We start from the raw sequence: 19,108 nt of genomic DNA on the forward strand, positions 1-19,108 counted from the left end.
AGATCAGCTAACACATTGCTTTACTTGATTGTCAGGCAAGCCCCACACCTGCCAAGACTGAGGCACACATTATTTCGCCACATGAACATTAAAACTTCAAATTGTGGCTGAGAAAAGAAGAGATTTACAAGGAATTGCCAAGCCCCTGACTGGAAAGATATTTGCATAGTAACAGACAGTACTTGGAACGGACAAAGGGGCCACACCCTGCTCCAACTTAACCCACAAAGAACTTTTAATTACCAGACATCGAGGCATTCCAGGTTAACTACTAAGATGGCCGAATACACAAACAAACATGGTCAGACCAGTTTAGTCACATGACTAACTGACTGTTAGAGTTTTTTGAATTTGAACTGGCCACAGGGTTAAAAATAAGAAAGCTGTTTGCTCCTAGACTGGAAAAGACCTTTCTCCTGTCTGCTCTCATCTCGCTTGCACCAGCTTTGGAAACCATTGAAGTGATATGAACCCCAAGAGAGAAAAGTCTCCTACAGTGAACAAGGTTTAATAAGAATACTGGGCCCCAACGAAAAGCAACACAACCTGCAATCAAGGACCCTACAGCGAGCTCGAAGCACAGTAAAAAAAAAAATCCTCTTCAGAGATTGCCTCAAACCTCTCCATTTTGTTTTTTCTTTTCTTTTCTGTCCCTATTGGCATGTGTGTATCACATGTGCATGTTAGCATGGCCGTGTCATATATCCACAGGCGTTAACCGATTTTGAATTAAAGTAAGTGAAATAAATTTAACTTTTCTTCTTTAAACCTAAGAAAACCTGGTGTACTCATTTCTTTGCCTTCCAATTGGAAAGTGGTGAACAAGGAGTCACCAAGGGGGAGCTCAAAACACTGTGTGTTTAAAATTAAACCCTGTTACAATAAGACCAGTTGAAGACAGTAAAAGACCCCAGCCACCTTTCTCACCTAGTTGTAACATGATATAAAGTGGACATCATTGTGTTATTGGCTCTTAACACAAGCGTACAAAACACTATGACAACGTTTGATAAACTAAACGAAGGGTTCTTTGTTGACGAATAACAGGATTCTAGAAGAGCAGTTCAATACATCTGCTACCTGCTGACTAACACGACTCCAAACTATCGCATCACCTGTTAACTTGCATCACTTCCTGTGATGATGTAAATTAAACTATTTACATATTCAGTAGTATGTTATTGCATTAAAGCAATATCACAACGTCCTTGTCTCCTTAAATTAAAAAAAATACATAAGTTATAAGCTATGTATATAATGAAATAGGATAATTGTGAATTGCATTTACACATGTTGAATTCTCACATTAACTACTCAAGTGTTTCTGAAACGTACAGATGGTCTACTGATGCACCTTGATCTGGTAACAGTGAAACACTGCTGAGATCTGGAATTGTCAATTATTTTCTCTTGACTCGTAGGTCTAGACTGACAATTATCTTGTACATGAGTGTTGTACCTGTCATCTTCCTTAACCCCACTCTTAGAACTTGAATGTGAACATTTTCTTGACGCTACAGGAGTGTTAGCTATGATACTGTTGGATAACTCTCTCAGCTGACATCTATTCCTCCTCAAAGTCGCTCCATTTGGGGTGGTAACCTCGAGTTACCATGGCTCATTACAGATCTTTGACAGTTCTGCAGGGAACCATGTCTTCTTTTGTGTCTGGATCACTCTGACCTTCTGTCCAGTCTGTAGAGGAGGTAACCACGTCTGCATGCTTGTCATGTGTGATTTTCAATTTCTCTTATCTTGCCAAAAATCTATCTCGGACTGACAACGATCTGATCAGATGATGACTTGGAAGAGTTGTCCTAACTTACTTTCCAAACACGATCTCTGCTGGGGTTGATAATCTCGTATCTTGTGGTGTTACTCGTAGGTGCAACATTACTATTTGAATGTCTTGATTAGTCTCCTTACATTTCAAGATTAGTGACTTTACCGTCCACACCATCCTTTTTGTGAGTTCATTTGATCTTGGATAGTATGGAGATGATGTAACGTGATTTCCAGCCCACTTTGCGCACATATGATGCTATGGGCCATGGACCAAATGCTGGAAGGTGGGATTAGAATGGGTGGGACGTTTTTCGGCTGGCATGGATACGACAGATCAGATCTAAGCTCTGCAGTCCTGCCACATCCAGTCGTGAATGGTGGTGGACAATTAAACAACTAACTGGAGGAGGTAACTCCACAAATATCCCCATCCTCAATGATGGGGGAGCCCAGCACATCATTGCAAAAGATAAGGCTGAAGCATTTGCAACAATCTTCAGCCAGAAGTGCTGAGAGGATGATCCATCTCGGCCTCCTCCTGAAGTCCCCAGCATCACGTGATATCAAGAAAGGACTGAAGGCACTGGATACTGCAAAGGCTATGGACCCTGACAACATTCCGGCATTAGTACTGAAGACAAGAAATTGCCATGCCCCTAGCCAAGTTGTTCCAGTACAGCTACAGCACTGACATCTACCCAACAATGTGGAAAATTGTCCAGGTAACCCTGTACACAAAAAGCAGGACAAATCCAACCCAGCCAATTACTGCCTCATCAGTCTACTCTCAAAGGTGTCGACGACAGTGCCATCAAGTGGCACTTGCTTAGCAATAACCTGCTCAGTGATGCTCAGTTTGGGTTCCGCCAGGGCCACTCAGCTCCTGACCTCATTCCAGCCATGGTTCAAACATGGACAAAAGAGCTGAACTCCAGAGATGAGGCGAGAGTGACTGCCCTTGACGTCAAGGCAGTATTTGACTGAGTCTGGCATCAAGGCTACCTAGCAGAACTGGAGTCAATGGGAATCGGGGAAAGCCCTCTGCTGGTTGGAGTCGTACCTAGCGCAAGGGAGGGTAACTAGTCTGAACTAGAATCTTGGCCCAAACTAGTCAAAAGCATGAGGTGATAGCCAAAGTTCTAATATTTGCATTCCGTACACCATCAACATTCTATGTTAGCAATCTGTCGAGATTGTAATTATGCTGAAGTTTTTACTTTTCATTTTGTGGTTGTTGGAGGTCAATCATCTCAGCTCCAGGAGATCACTGCAGGAGTTCCTCAGGGTAGTGAACTCGGCCCAACCATCTTCAGCTGCTTCATCAATGACCTTCGCTCCATCATAAGGTCAGAAGTGGGGATGTTCGCTGATGATTGCGTAATGTTCAATAGCATTCGCGACTCCTCAGATACAGAAGCAGTCCGTGTAGAAATGCAGCAAGGCCTGGACAATATCCAGGCTTGGACTGATAAGTGGCAAGTAACATTTGCGCCACGCAAGTGCCAGGCAATGACCATCTCCAGCAAGAGAGAATCTAACCATCTCCCCTTGACATTCAATGGCATTACGATCACAGAATCCCCCACTATCAACATCCTGGTGGTTACCATTGACCAGAAACTGAACTGGAGTAGCCATATAAATGCAGTGGCTACAAGAGCAGGTCAGAGGCTGGGAATCCTGCGGCGAGTACCTCACCTCCTGACTCCCCAGAGCCTGTCCACCATCTACAAAGCACAAATCAGGGATGTGATGGAACACTCTCCACTTGTCTGGATGGGTACAGCTCCAACAACATTCAAGAAGTTCGACACCATTCAGGACAAAGCAGCCTGCTTGATTGGCACCCATCCATGAACATTCACTGCCTCCATCACCGACGCACAGTGACAGCAGTGTGTACCACCAACAAGATGCACTGCAACAATGCACCAAGGCTCCTTAGACAGCACCTTCTAAACCCGCGACCTCTACCAACTAGAAGGACAAGGGCAGCAGTTGCATGGGAACACCACCGCCTGCAAGTTCCCCTCCAAGCTACACACCATCCTGCCTTGGAACTGTATCACTGTTTCTTCACTGTTGCTGGGTTAGAATCCTGGAACTCCCTTCCTAACAGCACTGTCGGTGTACCTACCCCACATGGATTGCAGCGGTTCAAGAAGGCAGCTCACCAGCACCTTCTCAAGGGCAATTAGGGATGGGCAATAAATGCTGTCCTAGCCTGCGATGCCCACGTCCCATGAATGAATTAAAAAAAAAACTAGTGCCAGTGTTTCTTCTATGTTTGACTAGTTTGCCTGAGTGGGAGACAAATTTTTAGAATTGAACACAATTGGTCTACCTTCCTGTAACAGTAATGCTTGGAGACCCTTTTGTGAAGCATCTATGTCCAATGTAGTTTCTTTCCTTGTGTTGTAGTAAACCTGCTTCAGGAGAAAATGACCGTTTTAATGAATTGAACACATGTTGATGATCTTCATGCCACAAGAATAGCATATCTTTCTTGAGAAGTTCACTCAGTGATGATGCTTTCTCAGGGAAATTCGAGATATCTGGTGCTGAGAAGTTAAACAGACCCAAACACCTCTGTATCTTTATCTTGGGGAGGAGGCATTGATTGTACATCCTCAACTTTACTGGGATCTGATTGTATTCCATTGTCAGAATAGATTGAACGGAAGAAATTAGTATGGTTCACATTGATGGCACATTTTTTCTATTAAACATGACGACACAAGATCTTCCCTTCTAGCCGTCTCCATTCGAATGTGAAGATTCTTCTTGGTACTTCCCATGACTGCTGTGTCATCGCAATGCAAACACAGCCAGGAATACTGTCGGTATTGTGACCGATATGTTGTTGGAACAGGTCTTGACTCACTGACAGTGGCAATGGTGACCATAGAAAGCAATACCTCCCAAATGGTCTCCTGAAAGTTGTTAGTTCCTGTGAATACTGACCAATAACCATGTTTCACGTCCAACTTTGAGAAGAACTTGGCTCCAGCAAACCTTGGGTTGAGCTCCTCTGAAGTAGGAAGCTTGTGAAGACACCTTTTGAGTGATCCAGTTAATCTTTTGGGATCTAAGCATACTGCAATGGTACCATCTTTCTTAATTACTGTGGTTATAGAGCTCCACCAATCCATGTGTTGCTGAGCACAGTGATTAATCCATTGTCATTCCATCGTGTCAAGTGCAGCCTTTAATTTGTCCTGTATGTGGACATTGTATTTCCATGGTGGGTCAGTGGAGGGAACTGTATAGTCTTTCAGGTGAAGAGTGGCATCGCCTATAAAACTACCCACTGTGTCAAATCTGTCTGCGTATTTCTGTTGCTGATCTTGAATAGAATCAATAGGGTCATACTTGCCTTGACTATCTAGCATTGGTGCTTTACTGATCTTGTGAATCGTCACAATCTGGTGTTCACTGCATACTTGTAGTCCGGCCACCACTGGACTACTGGTGTCAACAACATAGAAGACTTGTGGCAACTATGCAGAACTTCCATATCTGCACTGCAGTGTCAATGCTCCCAAGCAGTAGATGGTGAACTGTTATATGCGGTGAATATAGTTCTTGTTGGCTGGAACATAGACTCCCACTTTGCTGGGTACATGTCTTTGAATATGGCAAAATGTTTGCACTTGCAGTATCTATCTTCAGTCAAAGCTTGTGCTTGCCACTTTTGTTAGGATATATAATTTCCAACTGTCCTGAAAGCTTCCAGTTGTGTGATTGCATCTATATGCTGTGGACTGTCACTGTATGGAAAGCTTGTTCACATCCTGGCTTGAGTTTGCCTCTTTCAGTGCTATCTTTGCTGTCCAGGTCTCTGCCTACCTTGCGGAAATGTCTGTATTTGAAATGGTACTTGGTGAACTCTTTTCTTTATTCTTGCCACTAGGCAGTGTCTGCTTTTTGTTGAGCTGTGGTTTCTGACTGCTGCTTCGCTGCCAGATTTTCTACACAGTCTTGCCCAGTGTCCCTTTAGGTATCTGAATGCAGGACAGTTTCGTGGCTGATGCATGAGACCACACTTGCCGCATGCCTTGCTCTGTCGAGCTGCCTTGGCTACTTCATCTATGGTTGCTGCTGCTCCAAGCGCTTTTATATATTGCCTGCTTGTAGCTATGGCTTCGTATTTTCTGCCATCTTTGTCGATGTTGAATCCTTTTTTATCTTATCAAGCAGATCCTTTTGAAATGCCTCTATTGGAGTTGATCCAATTACCATCTCCATTATTCTGACTTCTGCATCTGTGAAATTGCAATCTTTGCCTTTATCATGACATCTCCTGACAAACTAGTTTCTTTGGGCTGTTGTTTAGCAGCCATCAGTTCGAGATGATGGATTCTGAAGTTGACCTTGACGCTTAATTTTCTAACCTTATCCAGAATTTAGATGGGTCTTTCTGGTCTGCTTATGGCAAGTGTTGATGTGATGGAGACCTTCATTGTCAATCTCTCTCTCTTTATTTTTATTGCTTGCTTGTTGGGTTCTGTGACTGCAAGGTCTAAAAAGCATAACTCCATATGCTGGAATTCATCAAGGACATCCAGAACCATCCAATTTATAGCAGGATATTTTGTTGTCGTGCAGTCAAAATTTCTTGATTCACAAGAATTCTTTTTGCCAGGGCTTTCCTCTCAACCTATCTTTCCCTTAATGACTTTCCTTCAAGGAAAAAAGAATGCAGGTCTGCTGCACCTGCAGCACTGGACCTCTGCCACACCGAGCTGTGTGTCTGCAGCGTGTGCTTCCAGTCTCTGCACGGGGAGACTCTGCCCACAGAGCTGTTTTTGGCGAGAAACTCAAGATGTTAATGACGGTGCAGCCTCGCAGCCCTGATTTGGATCGACTTTTTTTCTGAACACCTTTCTGCCGGAACACTGCCTTTCAGGTCGACTACTGTTCCAATAAAATTCCCCTTTTGTTTACTCGCTCTCTGGGCGTACCAATTCTTGAGGGTGATTTTCGAATCCGTTCTTAAATCTCAATGCTGCTGCTGCTGCTTCCAGCTGTTTTTAGGGTCGTCCCAGGCTTTTATGACTTATCCTATTGTCCACAATGTTGTGCTTGTGATTGCTGTCACAATGTCAAAAGACTACTGCTAACAAGCTGTGCATATCTGCATCAGTGCCACCATATTGTGTTATTGGCTCTTAACACAAACACACCAATCACTATAACAATGATTGGTATACTAACCAAAGGGTTTTTTATTGAAGAAGAACAGGATCTAAGAGAGTTTTTCGATACATGTGCTACCTGCTGACTAACATTGCTCCAACTATTGTATCACATGTTAACTTGCATCACTTCCTGTGATGATGTCTACTAAACTATTTACATATTCAGTAGTTATGTTAACTAGTATTAAAGCACTATCGCAACAGGCATCAGATTGTTTAAGCTTGCAGAGGCTGTCTGTAGGTTTGGTTTCACTAGGAAGTAATGCGATATTGACTGCATCTCAGGAAAATAGTTTTAAGGAATCTATGTTGGGCAGTGATAGCTTGCGGTGCAATATTTTGGTCGCTAAAACTGTATGAACTCATCCCTTCTTTCACTTGATCCTCTGGCACCTTGATGTTGCGCTGTAATTACGCCAGTGGTTGCATTGTGCTTAATATACAAGGATATAAAGTGTTAAGAAAAGGTAGAGAAGGTAAAAAAGGGAGGTGGCATGGCAGTATTGATTAGGGAAGACTTTACAGTCTTGGAAAGAGAGGATGTCCTTGAAGGGCAAGGATGGAATTCATTTGGTTAGAGTTGAAAAGCAAAACGAGTATGATTACGTTACTCGAGGTATTCTGTAGGTCTCCAAATAGTGCAAGAGAGATTGAGAAGCAAATCTGCAGGGAAATCACAGATGTATAAGAACTATAGAGTGGTGATACTGGGGGATTTTAATTACCCAAATATCGATTGGGATAATTTTAGAGTAAAGGATAATAAGGTGGGGTTGGGGGGGGATTTCTAAAATGTGTTCAGGAGAACTTCCTTGATTAGTATGTTCTCAGTCCAACTAGAAAAGAGCCATTTTGGCAGGAAGAATGAAAAATACATTATCTAAATGGTGAGAGATTGCAGAGCTCTGAAAAGCAAAAGGTTAGTATGCAGGTGCAGCAAGTAATCAGGAAAGCTAATAGAATGTTATCATTTATTGCGAGGGGAATTGAACACAAAAATGGGGAGGCAATGCTTCAGCTATACAAGGCATTGGTGAGACCATATCTGGAGTACTGTACAGTATTGGTCTCTATATTTAAGGAAGGATGTAAATGCGTCAGAAGAAGTTCAGAGAAGGCTTACTGGACTAATAACTGGAATGGGCGGGTTGTCTTATGAGGAAAGGTTGGACAGGCTAGGCGTGTATCTGCTGCAGTTTAGCAGAGTAAAATTGATTGAAACATATAAGATTCTGAGGGGTCTTGACAGGTTGGATGTGGAAGGGATGATTCCGCTTGTGGGAAAATCTAGAACTCGAGGTCACTGTTTAAAAATAAGGGGTCACCCATTTAAGACAGAGATGAGGAGAATTTTTTTCTTTCGGGGTCGTGAGTCTTTGGAACTCTCTTCCTCAAAAGGTAGTAGAAGCAGAGTCTTTGAATATTTTTAAGGCAGAGACAGATAGATTCTTGATGAGCAAGGGGGGGTGAAAGGTTATTGGGGGCAGGGGGGTATGTGGAGTTGAGGTTACAATCTGATTTGCCATGATCTTATTGAATGGCGGAGCAGGGCCGAGTGGCCTACTCCTGCTCTTAATTCGTATGTTCATTGCTGGATCTGGTGCTGGGAAATGAGGTGAGCCAAGTGGAACAAATGTCTCTGGAGGAGCCCTTGGGTAAGAGTGATCATCGTATCATAAGGTTTAGACTAGTAATGCAGAAAAGCAAGGAACAAAAGGTGGAATGTCTAGTTTGGAAGACAGCTCATTTCAATGCAATGAGAAGGGATCTAGCCAAGGTAGAATGGAACCAAAGACTGACCGGAAGAGCTATATTGGAACAATGGGTGATGATTAAGGAAGAGATGCTTCTGGTACAGGCTAGGTACGTTCCAACAAAGGTAAGGGAACCAATAACGGCGATCCTTAGATGACGAGGGAGGTAGAGATTAGGATGAAACAAAAAAGAGGGTGTATGTGGCGTATCAGGTGAATTCTTCAAGTGAGAACCAGGCCATATACAATAAGTTGAGAGGGGAAGTGAAGAGGAAAGTAAGACTGACAAAAACAGAATATGAGAATAGAATGGCAGAACATAAATGGGAGCCCAAAAATCTTCTACCGGCATGTAAATAGTAATTGGGTAGTGTTACGACCAGATGAGAAAGGTGTCTAGGGGTCTTTTACGGTCTTCACCTGGTCTTATTGTAACAGGGTTTAATTTTAAACACGTTAACTCTGCTTCCCTTTCCACAGATGCTGCCAGACCTGCTGAGTGATTCCAGCATTTCTTGTTTTTGTTTCAGATTTCCAGCATCCGCAGTATTTTGCTTTTAATTTTAAACACACTGTGTTTTGAGCTCCCCCTTTGTGAATCCTTGTTTACAGATTTCCAATGATGAGGCAAAGAAATGAGCACACCATGTTTTCTTAGGTTGAAAGAAGAAAAGTGAAATTTATTAAACCTTAAACTTAAACTCTAATTCGGTCAACACCTATGGATACACGCTGTGGCCCAGGGGAGCATGCATACATGATACGCACTTGCAAATAGAGACAGAAAAGAGAAGAAAAATAAAATGGAGAGGTTTGAGGCAATTTCTGAAGATTTTTTTTTTTAACTGTGCTTCGAGCTCGCTGTAGGGTCCTTGATTGTAGGTAGTCTTGCTTTTCGTTGGGGTCCAGTATTCTTCTTAAACCTTGTTCACTGTAAGAGACTTTTCTCTCTTGGAGTTCATATGTACATATGCCTGTGTGGAGTTTGCAAGTTCTCCCTGTGTCTGCGTGGGTTTTCTCCGGGTGCTCCGGTTTCCTCCCACAAGCCAAAAGACTTGCAGGTTGATAGGTAAATTGGCCATTATAAATTGTCACTAGTATAGGTAGGTGGTAGGGAAATATAGGGACAGGTGGGGATGTTTGGTAGGAATATGGGATTAGTGTAGGATTAGTATAAACGGGTGGTTGATGTTCGGCACAGACTCGGTGGGCCGAAGGGCCTGTTTCAGTGCTGTATCTCTAATCTAATATGTCTTCAGCGGTTTTCAAAACTGGTGAGAGTGAGATGAGAACAGACAGGAGAGAGTTGTTCTCAGTCCAGGAGCAAAAAGCATTCTGAGTTTTTTCCTCTGGCAAGTTCTAAATTCAAAAAACTCTATCAGTCAGTCATGTGCCTAAACTGACCTGACCACATCTGTTTGTGTATTCGGCCATTTTAGCAGTTAATCTGGAATGCTCGTCTTTCCACCTTCAACATCTGGTAATCAAAAGTTAATTGTGGATTAAATTGGAGCAGGGAATAGCCCCTTTGTCCTTTGAAATACTGTCTGTGGATATGCTAATGTCTCTCTCCAGCCAAAGTCTCCAATTGTTTTTTAAAACAAGTTCTTTCTTCACCATCAACAGTTTAAAATCAATGTTCATGTGGCAAAATTATTTTCCTCATTCTTGGCTGGTGGAGGGCTTGCCTGACCCGTAGAAAGAAGTGGGTTGGGGCCAATTAGGGACAAAGAGGGTAATATGTGCTTCGAGGCGCAGGGCAAGGCTGATATACTTAATGAGTACTTCACACGGTGTTCACTAAGGAAGTGGAATCTGACAAAATATCGGTAGAAGCAAAGAGAGTGGAGGCAATGTATAGGCTAAAAATTGAGGGGAGGGAGTGATGTTCTAAAAAGGCTGACTATGCTTAGGGTAGATAAGTCACCTGGTCTGGATGGCTAGCATCCAAGATTGCTAAAAGGAAGTGGGGATGGAGATAGCGAAAGGGTTTGCCATAATCTTCCAATCATCCCTGGATACAGGGGAGGTGCCAGAGGATTGGCGAGTAGCACATGTGACATCCTTATTCAAGAAAGGTCCTAGCAACTACAGGCCAGTTAGTTAAACATCACTGATGAATAGGGCTTTAGAAACATGTCAGGGAAAAAGATCAACAGACACTTTGAGAGGTTCCAGTTAATTAAGGATAGCCAGCATGGATTTGTAAAAGGCAGATCATGCTTGACTAATCTAATTGAATTTTTGATGAAGTAATAGAGAAGGTTTGTCTCTAGGCCACCAGCTAGTGGGAAGGACATGGAGGAACAAATTTGCAAGGAAATTGCAGAAACGTGCAAAACTTATACGGTAGCTATAATGGGGGACTTTATTTATCCAAACATAGACTGGGATAACAGTAGTGTAAAGGGCAGTGAGGGGCAAGAGTTCCTAGAGTGTGTTCAGGAATTTTTTCTACAATAGTATGTTGCTAGTCCAAAGAGAAAGGAGGCACTGCTAGACCTGGTTCTTGGGAATGAGGCAGGCCAAGTGGATCAAGTATCAATCAGAGAACATTTCGGGGATAGTGAACATTATATCACAAGGTTTAGGCTGGTTATGGAAAAGGACAACGAGCAATCCAAGGTAAGAATAATTAATTGGGGGAAGGCCAACTTCAGTGGGGTAAGAATGGAGCTAGGGCGAATAAATTGGAGTCAAAAGCTGGCAGGAAAATCGGTAGATGAACAATGGGCTACCTTCAAAGAAGAGATAGTTCAGGCACTGTCAAGGTATGTTCCCTCGAAGGGGAAAAGTAAGGCAAACAAATTCAGAGCTCCCTGGATGACAAAAGAGGTAGAGATTAAGATAAAGAAGAAATCGTGTGCTTATGACAGATTCCAGGTAGAAAATACTATTGAGAACCAGGCTGAATATGGAAGGTCCAGAGGGGAAGTGAAAAAGCAAATAAGAGAAGCAAAGAGTAAGTATGAAAAGAGACTGGTAGCTAACATTAAAGGAAATCCCCAAGTTTTCTTTAGGCATATAAATTGTAAAAGGGTAGTAAAAGGAGGAGTCGGACTGTTTAGGGACCAGAAAGGGGATTTACACACGGAGGCAGAGGGCACAGCTGAGGTATTAAATGAATACTTTGCATCTGTCTTTACCAAGGAAGAAGATGCAACCCAGGCAATGTTGAAAGAGGAGGTAAGTCAGACACTAGAGGGGTTTAAAATTGGTAAAGAGGAAGTATTAGATAGGCTGTCTGAACTTAGAGTGGATAAAGCACCAGGGCTGGATGAGTTGCATCCAAGGATACTAAAGGAAGTGAGGGTGGAAATCGCAGAGGCACCGGCCATCATTTTTCAGTCTTCCTTGGACTCAGGGGTGGTGCTGGAGGACTGGAGAATTGCAAACATTACACCCTTGTTCAAAAAAGGGTGTAAAGATAAGCCCAGCAACTACAGGCCAGTCAGTTTAACTTTGATGGTGGGAAAAATTCTAGAAAAAATAGAGACAAAATCAATAGTCACGTGGAAAAATGTGAGTTAATAAAGGAAAGCCAGCATGGATTCCATAAGGGAAAATCATGTTTGACTAACTTGCTGGAGTTTTTTGAGGAGGTAACAGAGAGGGTTGATGAGGGTAATGTTGTTGATGTGGTGTACATGGACTTTCAAAAGGCATTTGATTACAGTGCAACATGACTTGTGAGCAAACTTGTAGCTCATGGAATAAAAGGGACGGTAGCAACATGGATACGAAATTGGCTGAGTGACAGGAGACAAGGAGTAGTAGTTAATCAATGTCTTTCGGGCTGGAGGAAGGTTTGTAGTGGAGTTTCCCTGGGATTGGTTTGGGATCCTTACTTTTCCTGATATATATTAATGACCTAGACCTTTGTGTACAGGGCACAATTTCAAAGTTTGCAGATGATATGAAACTTGGAAGCATTGTGAACTGTGAGGAGGATAGTGTAGAACTTCGAAAGGACATAGACAAGTTGGTGGAATGGGCAGACAGGTGGCAGATGAAGTTCAATGCAGAGAAATGTGAAGTGATTCATTTTGGTCGGAAGAACATGGAGAGACAGTATAGAATAAAGGGTACAATTCTAAAGGGGGTGCAGGAGCAGAGGGACCTAGGTATATATGTGCATAAGTCATTGAAGGGGGCAGGACAGGTTGAGAGAGCGATTAAAGCATACAGTATCCTGGGCTTTATTAATAGGGGCGTAGAGTACAAGGGCAAGGAAGTTATGATGAACTTGTATGAGATACTAGTTCAGCCTCAGCTGGAATATTGCGTCCAATTCTGGGCGCCGCACTTGAGGAAAGATGTGAGGGCATTGGAGAGAGTACAGAAAAGATTCGCGAGAATGGTTCCAGGGATGAGGAATTTCAGTTATGTAGATAGATTGGAGAAGTTAGGACTGTTTGCCTTGGAGAACAGAAGGCTCTGAGGTGATTTGATAGAGGTATTCAAAATCATGAGGGATCTGGACAGAGTAGATGGAGAGAAACTGTTCCTATTCGAGAACGGGAGAGCACGGATTTAACGTAATTGGTAAGAGAAGCAAAAGTGGCATGAGGAAAAACTTTTTCACGCAGAGAGTGGTTACGGTCTGGAATGCTTAGATTTTTTTTAGAGATACAGCACTGAAACAGGCCCTTCGGCCCACCGAGTCTGTGCCGACCATCAACCACCCATCTATATTAATCCTACACTAATTCCATATTCCTACCACATCCCCACCTGTCCCTATATTTCCCTACCACCTACCTATACTAGGGGCAATTGCTACTGGCCAATTTACCTATCAACCTGCAAGTCTTTGGCATGTGGGAAGAAACCGGAGCACCCGGAGGAAACCCACGCAGACACAGGGAGAACTTGCAAACTCCACACAGGCAGTGCCCAGAATTGAACCCGGGTCGCTGGAGCTGTGAGGCTGCGGTGCTAACCACTGCGCCACTGTGCCGCCCACTGCTGCCTGAGAGTGTGGTGGAGGCAGGTTCAATTGAAGCATTCAAAAGGAAATTAGACAGTTATATGAAAAGGAATAATGTGCAGGGTTTTGGGGAGAAGGCGGGGGAATGGAACAGAGGGAGTTGCTCTTTCAGACCACCTGTGTGGACACGATGGGCCGAATGGCCTCATTCTGCACTGTAACAATTCTGTGATGTTGTTTATAAGGATTTTAAGAAAGCATTTGATAGGATACCACATAAAAATGCTGGTTAACAAAATTGAGACTCACACAATAGGAGGATCAGTGTCCAGTTGGATAAAAAATTGACTTAAAGGCAGAAAACAATGAGTCAGAGTAAATGGTTCTTTTTCAGACTGGAGCATGGTAGACAGTGGTGTTCCCCAAGGATCAGTGGTGGGACCACTGCTTTTTTTTTGCTATATATAAATGACTTGGATCTTGGAATCATATCTCAAAATTTGTGATGACACCAAACTTGGAGGTGTGGCAAACCGCTGTTATGAACCACCTGCAACAGGACTTAAGCTAGCAGAATGAGCAGAGAGGTGGCAGATGAAATTTTATACTGACAAGTGTGAGGTGATGCGTTTTAGCAGAAGGAATAGGGGAAGGCAATAAATACTTAATGGCATAGTTCTAAAGAGTGCGCAGGAGCAAAAGGACCTGGGGTGCATGTGCATCGGTCTTTGAATGTGGCAGGACATACTGAGCGAGTGGTTAACAAATCATATGGGATCTTCGCCTTCATGAACAGAGGCATTGAGTACCAAAGCATGGAAGTTTTGCTGAACCTTTATAAAGCTCTGAATAGGCCCCAATTGGACTATTGCATCCAGTTCTGCTCACCACACTTTAGGAAGCATGTATGGGTCCAGAGGAGATTTACCAGAATGATACTAGTGATGGGGAATTTAGTTACAAGGTTAGGTTGGAAAAACTAATGTTCTTCTCCTTCGAACAAAGGAGATTGATAGAAGTGTACAAGATTTTGGCAGGCTTGGATAAGTTAGACAAGGAAAAACTGTTCCCATTAACTAATGTTACAAGGACTAGGGGTCACAGATTGAAAGTTTTGGGCAAGAGACGCAATGAGAATATGAGTAAGACCTTTTTACGCGGCAGTTGGTAATGACTTCGAATTCGCTGCCCACAAGGGTGGTGCAAGCGGAGACGATCAGTGACTTCAAGAGGAAGTTGAATGGCTGTTTCAAGGAAATAGATTTGCAGGGCTATGGGGATCGAACAAGAGAGTGGGACTGACTGAGTAGCTCCATGGAGAGCCGGCATAGACTTGATGGACAGAATGGCAGCCTCCTGTGTGTAAATGACTCTGACTCTTGATTTTAAACTTCCCCACAGCCGCAGAGAACTCGTTATGCCAAAACCAACTCTACTTTCCAAATTGACATAAATTTTGCTTATTAACTATAATTTTATTTTTTCAAAATATAAATCTAAAAAGTATGGTATAAAATGAGTTTGTGATTTTAAACTGGTAACTGAATATGTATGTATTTTATATTACATGTGCATCTGCATATCTTATTTATCTCATGTTTGCAGATTCTGATCCATTTGTCCCCCACTTCACCAGAAGGGTGCACTTGGTCCTTAGTCCATGTGCCATGTTGAGGGAGTCTACAATATATCTGTAACATCTCTCACTCCCTATTTCTCTATTTGCTCTCATCATATGCATTGGAGTGTCTGATTAGACTTATCCAGCATTTCTTCAGGAAACCAAAATAGTCACAATGAGCTAATAACTAGTGTTTATTACTTAGTATTCACTTTACCAGTGGATCACTCATGGATCAGTTGTAGCACTCTCCCCTCTGAGTCAGAAGGTTGTGGGCTTAAGCCCCATTCCAGACACTTGAGCGCAAAATCTAGGCTGTCGCTCCAGTGCAGTATTGAGATTGCTGCACTGTTGGAGGTGCCATCTTTTGGACGAAATCTTAAACCAAGATCCTGTGGCACTATTTTGAAGAAGCGATGTCACATTGGCAAACCAGTATTATGCAACAGGACATAGATAGGCTAGCAGAATGAGCAAAGAGGTGGCAGATGAAATTTTATACTGACAAGTGTGAGGTGATGTGTTTTAGCAGAAGGAATAGGGGAAGGCAATAAATACTTAATGGCATAGTTCTAAAGAGTGCGCAGGAGCTGCAAACAAAGATATCCCTGGGCACTATTTGAAGTGTAGGGAGTTCTTCCAGTACCCTATCTCAACATTTTTTGCTCAGCCAATACCACCAAAAAAACATTCACCCCCTTTGCCACTTGTGGGATCTTACTGTGTGTAATATGGCTGCTATGTTCATTAAACTTTAAAGGAATGCATTATGTGAAGCGTTTTAAGGTATTTTTGTGTGATCTAATGAAGCTCTATATTAATGCAAGTTTTTTTTCCCCTTATTAGGTCCGCATTTGTAGGTTTTTCAAAACTTTGTGCAGTAATTCCTTCTTTCACCAGCTGGTTGTGCAAGGAATTATTCTTTCACCCAGGCGCACGCAAACATACTTCATTATCAAAGGTTGCACTATTGAAACATTGAACTTAAGAACTGCAACATTATTTACAAACCTATTGGGGATGGTAAAAGCAATTGAGCTGGGAGCTCTTTCACAATGAAAAGGTTAAAAAAATTCATAAAAATTGTGACTCACTATAACTGAGTGAGATTTGACAAGCCTATTCAATGTGCCTTTGTTTTCCTTCCATACTGTACCCAGGCAAAGAAGAAAGATGATGAGTTACATAAAATCGAGCTAAAAGTGCTAATGGTGCTTACAATTGAATCAAAAAATTGTAGGTTGAAATCCCATTCCAGGACTGAGTGCACCATTTGGGTTGACACTTCATAATATCTGAGTCGTGCTGCATTGAGAATTAAAAGAAATAAGGGAAAGTGGCAAATGTATTCATCGTAACTTTCCAGTGTGCTCTAGGTTCAGGAGTTCTGCCTGTTGATTGGAAAATTGCAAATGTCACTCCATTATTTGAGATGGGAGGGAGGGAGGGAGAAACCTGTAATTGCAGGTCCCTCAGTTTACCGTCAGTTACTAGTAACTATCATCAGCAACAATATGACAAAGCACTTGGGAAAGTACAATCTGATCGAGGAGAGTTGGCATGAATTTGTAATGAGTTGGTCATGTCTGACTAATTCATTACATTTTTTTCAGCAAGTCACTGGCCTGGTGGGTAGGAAAGTGTCTATAGAGGTTTTCGAAATGGATTTCCAAAGGAAATTGACACACTTCTGCACAAGACATTATCATAAAAACTGAACACTTAGAATTGAATGTAACCTTGTGAAGGGAATTGGTAATTGGTTAGGTAAGAGACAGTTAGACAGTTTTTTTTATTTGTTTGTGAGATGTGGCCATTGCTGGCTACGGCAACATTTATTACCCAACCTTAATTGCCCTTGAGAAGGTGGTGGAGAGCTACCGCCCTGAACCACTACAGTCTATCTGGTGCAGGTACACCCACAGTGCTGTTAGGGAGGGAGTTCCAGGATTTTGACCCAGTGACAGTGAAGGAACAGTGATATAGTTCGAAGTAAGGATGGTGTGTGGCTTGGAGGGGAACTTGCAGGTGGTGGTGTTCCCATGCATGTGCTGTCCTTGTCCTTCTAGGTGGTTGAGGTCACAGGTTTGGAAGGTGCTGTCAAAGGACCCTTGGTGAATTGCTGTTGTACATCTTATGGATGGTGCACACTGCTGTCACAGTGCATCGGTGCTGGAGGGAGTAAATCTTGAAAGTGGTGGATGGGGTGCCAGTCAAGCAGGCTGCTTTGTCCTGGATGATGTTGAGCTTCTTGAGTGTTGTTGGAGCTGAAAGAATATTCCATACATTTCTGACTTGTGCCTTGTAGATGGTGTTCTGGGGAGTCACGAGGTGAGTTACTCACTGCAGAATTCTCAGCCTCTGACCTGCTCTTATAACCATAAATTCGCATACTCACTTTTTCTAAAATATGCTTCCCAGATCTGAAGGACAGCATTGTAAAGAATGTGTGCCAATGTTCTTTAGCCTAACCAAATTTGATTTCAGAATTTAAAATTCAATTCTGCCCAATAAAAATTCGTACAGTGAGGAAAGGAAGTAGGCGTTTATCAAAATGGTACAAATAAAGGATGGAAGCATCTGCACAAAGGCTGAGTCTGTTCATGTGGCAATGTATGTACATAATGCACTGGACGTTGAAATGTTCAGGTGTGTTTATACTCTCAGTTGCAATGGTTGTAGCAGCTGAGTTGCATCAGTCTCAAATGTATTGCACTGAAGAGGTTTTACAACCTAAATGGAAGCATGTATGTAGAAATTCTAAGACGTGTATTTCAGAATTATACATTTTGAATGAATATTTCAATGAGACATTATCAATTTTACTTTGCTGCCTGCCTCGTGTAATGCCTCATTCACCAGCTGAAAGAGTGGAGCTTTAAAAATTGAAATAATTATAGTATTGAGTCCAATGTTTGTTTAATCTACTTCAGTACTTTTCTGAACTTTAAAAAATATTTTCTACTCTGAATTCCAGCAGATTGTTCGAAGAAAGCTTGTTGGAGCAACAATGCAGTGACAGTTCCCACAGCCAGGCTGAGCTCCAGCAGGTACCTGTGAAATTCCAAGAAAGCCTCCAAGGTGATGTGATTTGCAAGGAAGACTTCATACTTCTTCAGCACAGGTAAGCACCAAGAGATTTGTGAAGAGAGCCATGGCAGGAACACAAGCTCACAGCCAAAACGCTACTCTTTTTGTTTTTTGCTAGTTATTTTTGCAGCATCTGCATATCAATGAATCATAGAATCATACATCACAAAAGAAAGCCATTTGGCCCATCGTGTCTCTGCTGGTTCTTTGAAACAGTAACCATTTTATCCCACTCCCCTGCTCTTTCCTCTTATTTGCCCTGCAAATTTTTAGTTTTCAAGTATAGTGTTCATTGATATTTAATACTTTGACTTTCCTGGTTGAAGGGAGCACTGCACCAGTTACTGAGTTATATGTGCATATGATGGATACTTTATACTTGACATAATGGGCGGGAGGAGGTGACAGGTAGGGGTAGGGTTAGTATGACTCAGTGAATGAGGAATTGACGTCCTTACGTTGATTAAGTCATTAACGTTTCCATATGGAAGGACTGAAAGCTTTATTAAATATAAATAGAAAATGTTGAAAATACTCAGCAGATCAGGCAACTTCTGTGGAGAGAAACAGAATTTACATTTCAGGTTGGTGACCTTTGGTTAGAACCATTATCTTTGCTTCCATTATCTGTTACACTTTTGACAGCTTTGAGCGAGATGTTAGGGATAACTTGTGTGAGAAATGGAAATATCCAACTGGTGTAGTAAGGATGCACTTGTGTGGATGG

General features: G+C 42.4%; 1 protein-coding gene across 7 annotated transcripts in view; it reads left to right on the forward strand.

Moving 5' to 3' along the window:
- cep63 (centrosomal protein 63) overlaps positions 1 to 19,108 on the forward strand; it is a 151,445-nt gene that overhangs the window by 56,332 nt on the left and 76,005 nt on the right. For 6 of the 7 annotated variants that reach the window (XM_068041341.1, XM_068041344.1, XM_068041346.1 and 3 more), the window contains one exon: positions 18,269 to 18,415. In XM_068041341.1, the coding sequence (XP_067897442.1) occupies positions 18,269 to 18,415 (147 nt within the window). The remainder of the gene's footprint in view (positions 1 to 18,268; positions 18,416 to 19,108) is intronic. The other variant, XM_068041345.1, reaches the window with a different exon arrangement.

Source organism: Heterodontus francisci, chromosome 11 (genome assembly GCF_036365525.1).
Source record: "Heterodontus francisci isolate sHetFra1 chromosome 11, sHetFra1.hap1, whole genome shotgun sequence".
Lineage (NCBI taxonomy): Eukaryota > Metazoa > Chordata > Chondrichthyes > Heterodontiformes > Heterodontidae > Heterodontus > Heterodontus francisci.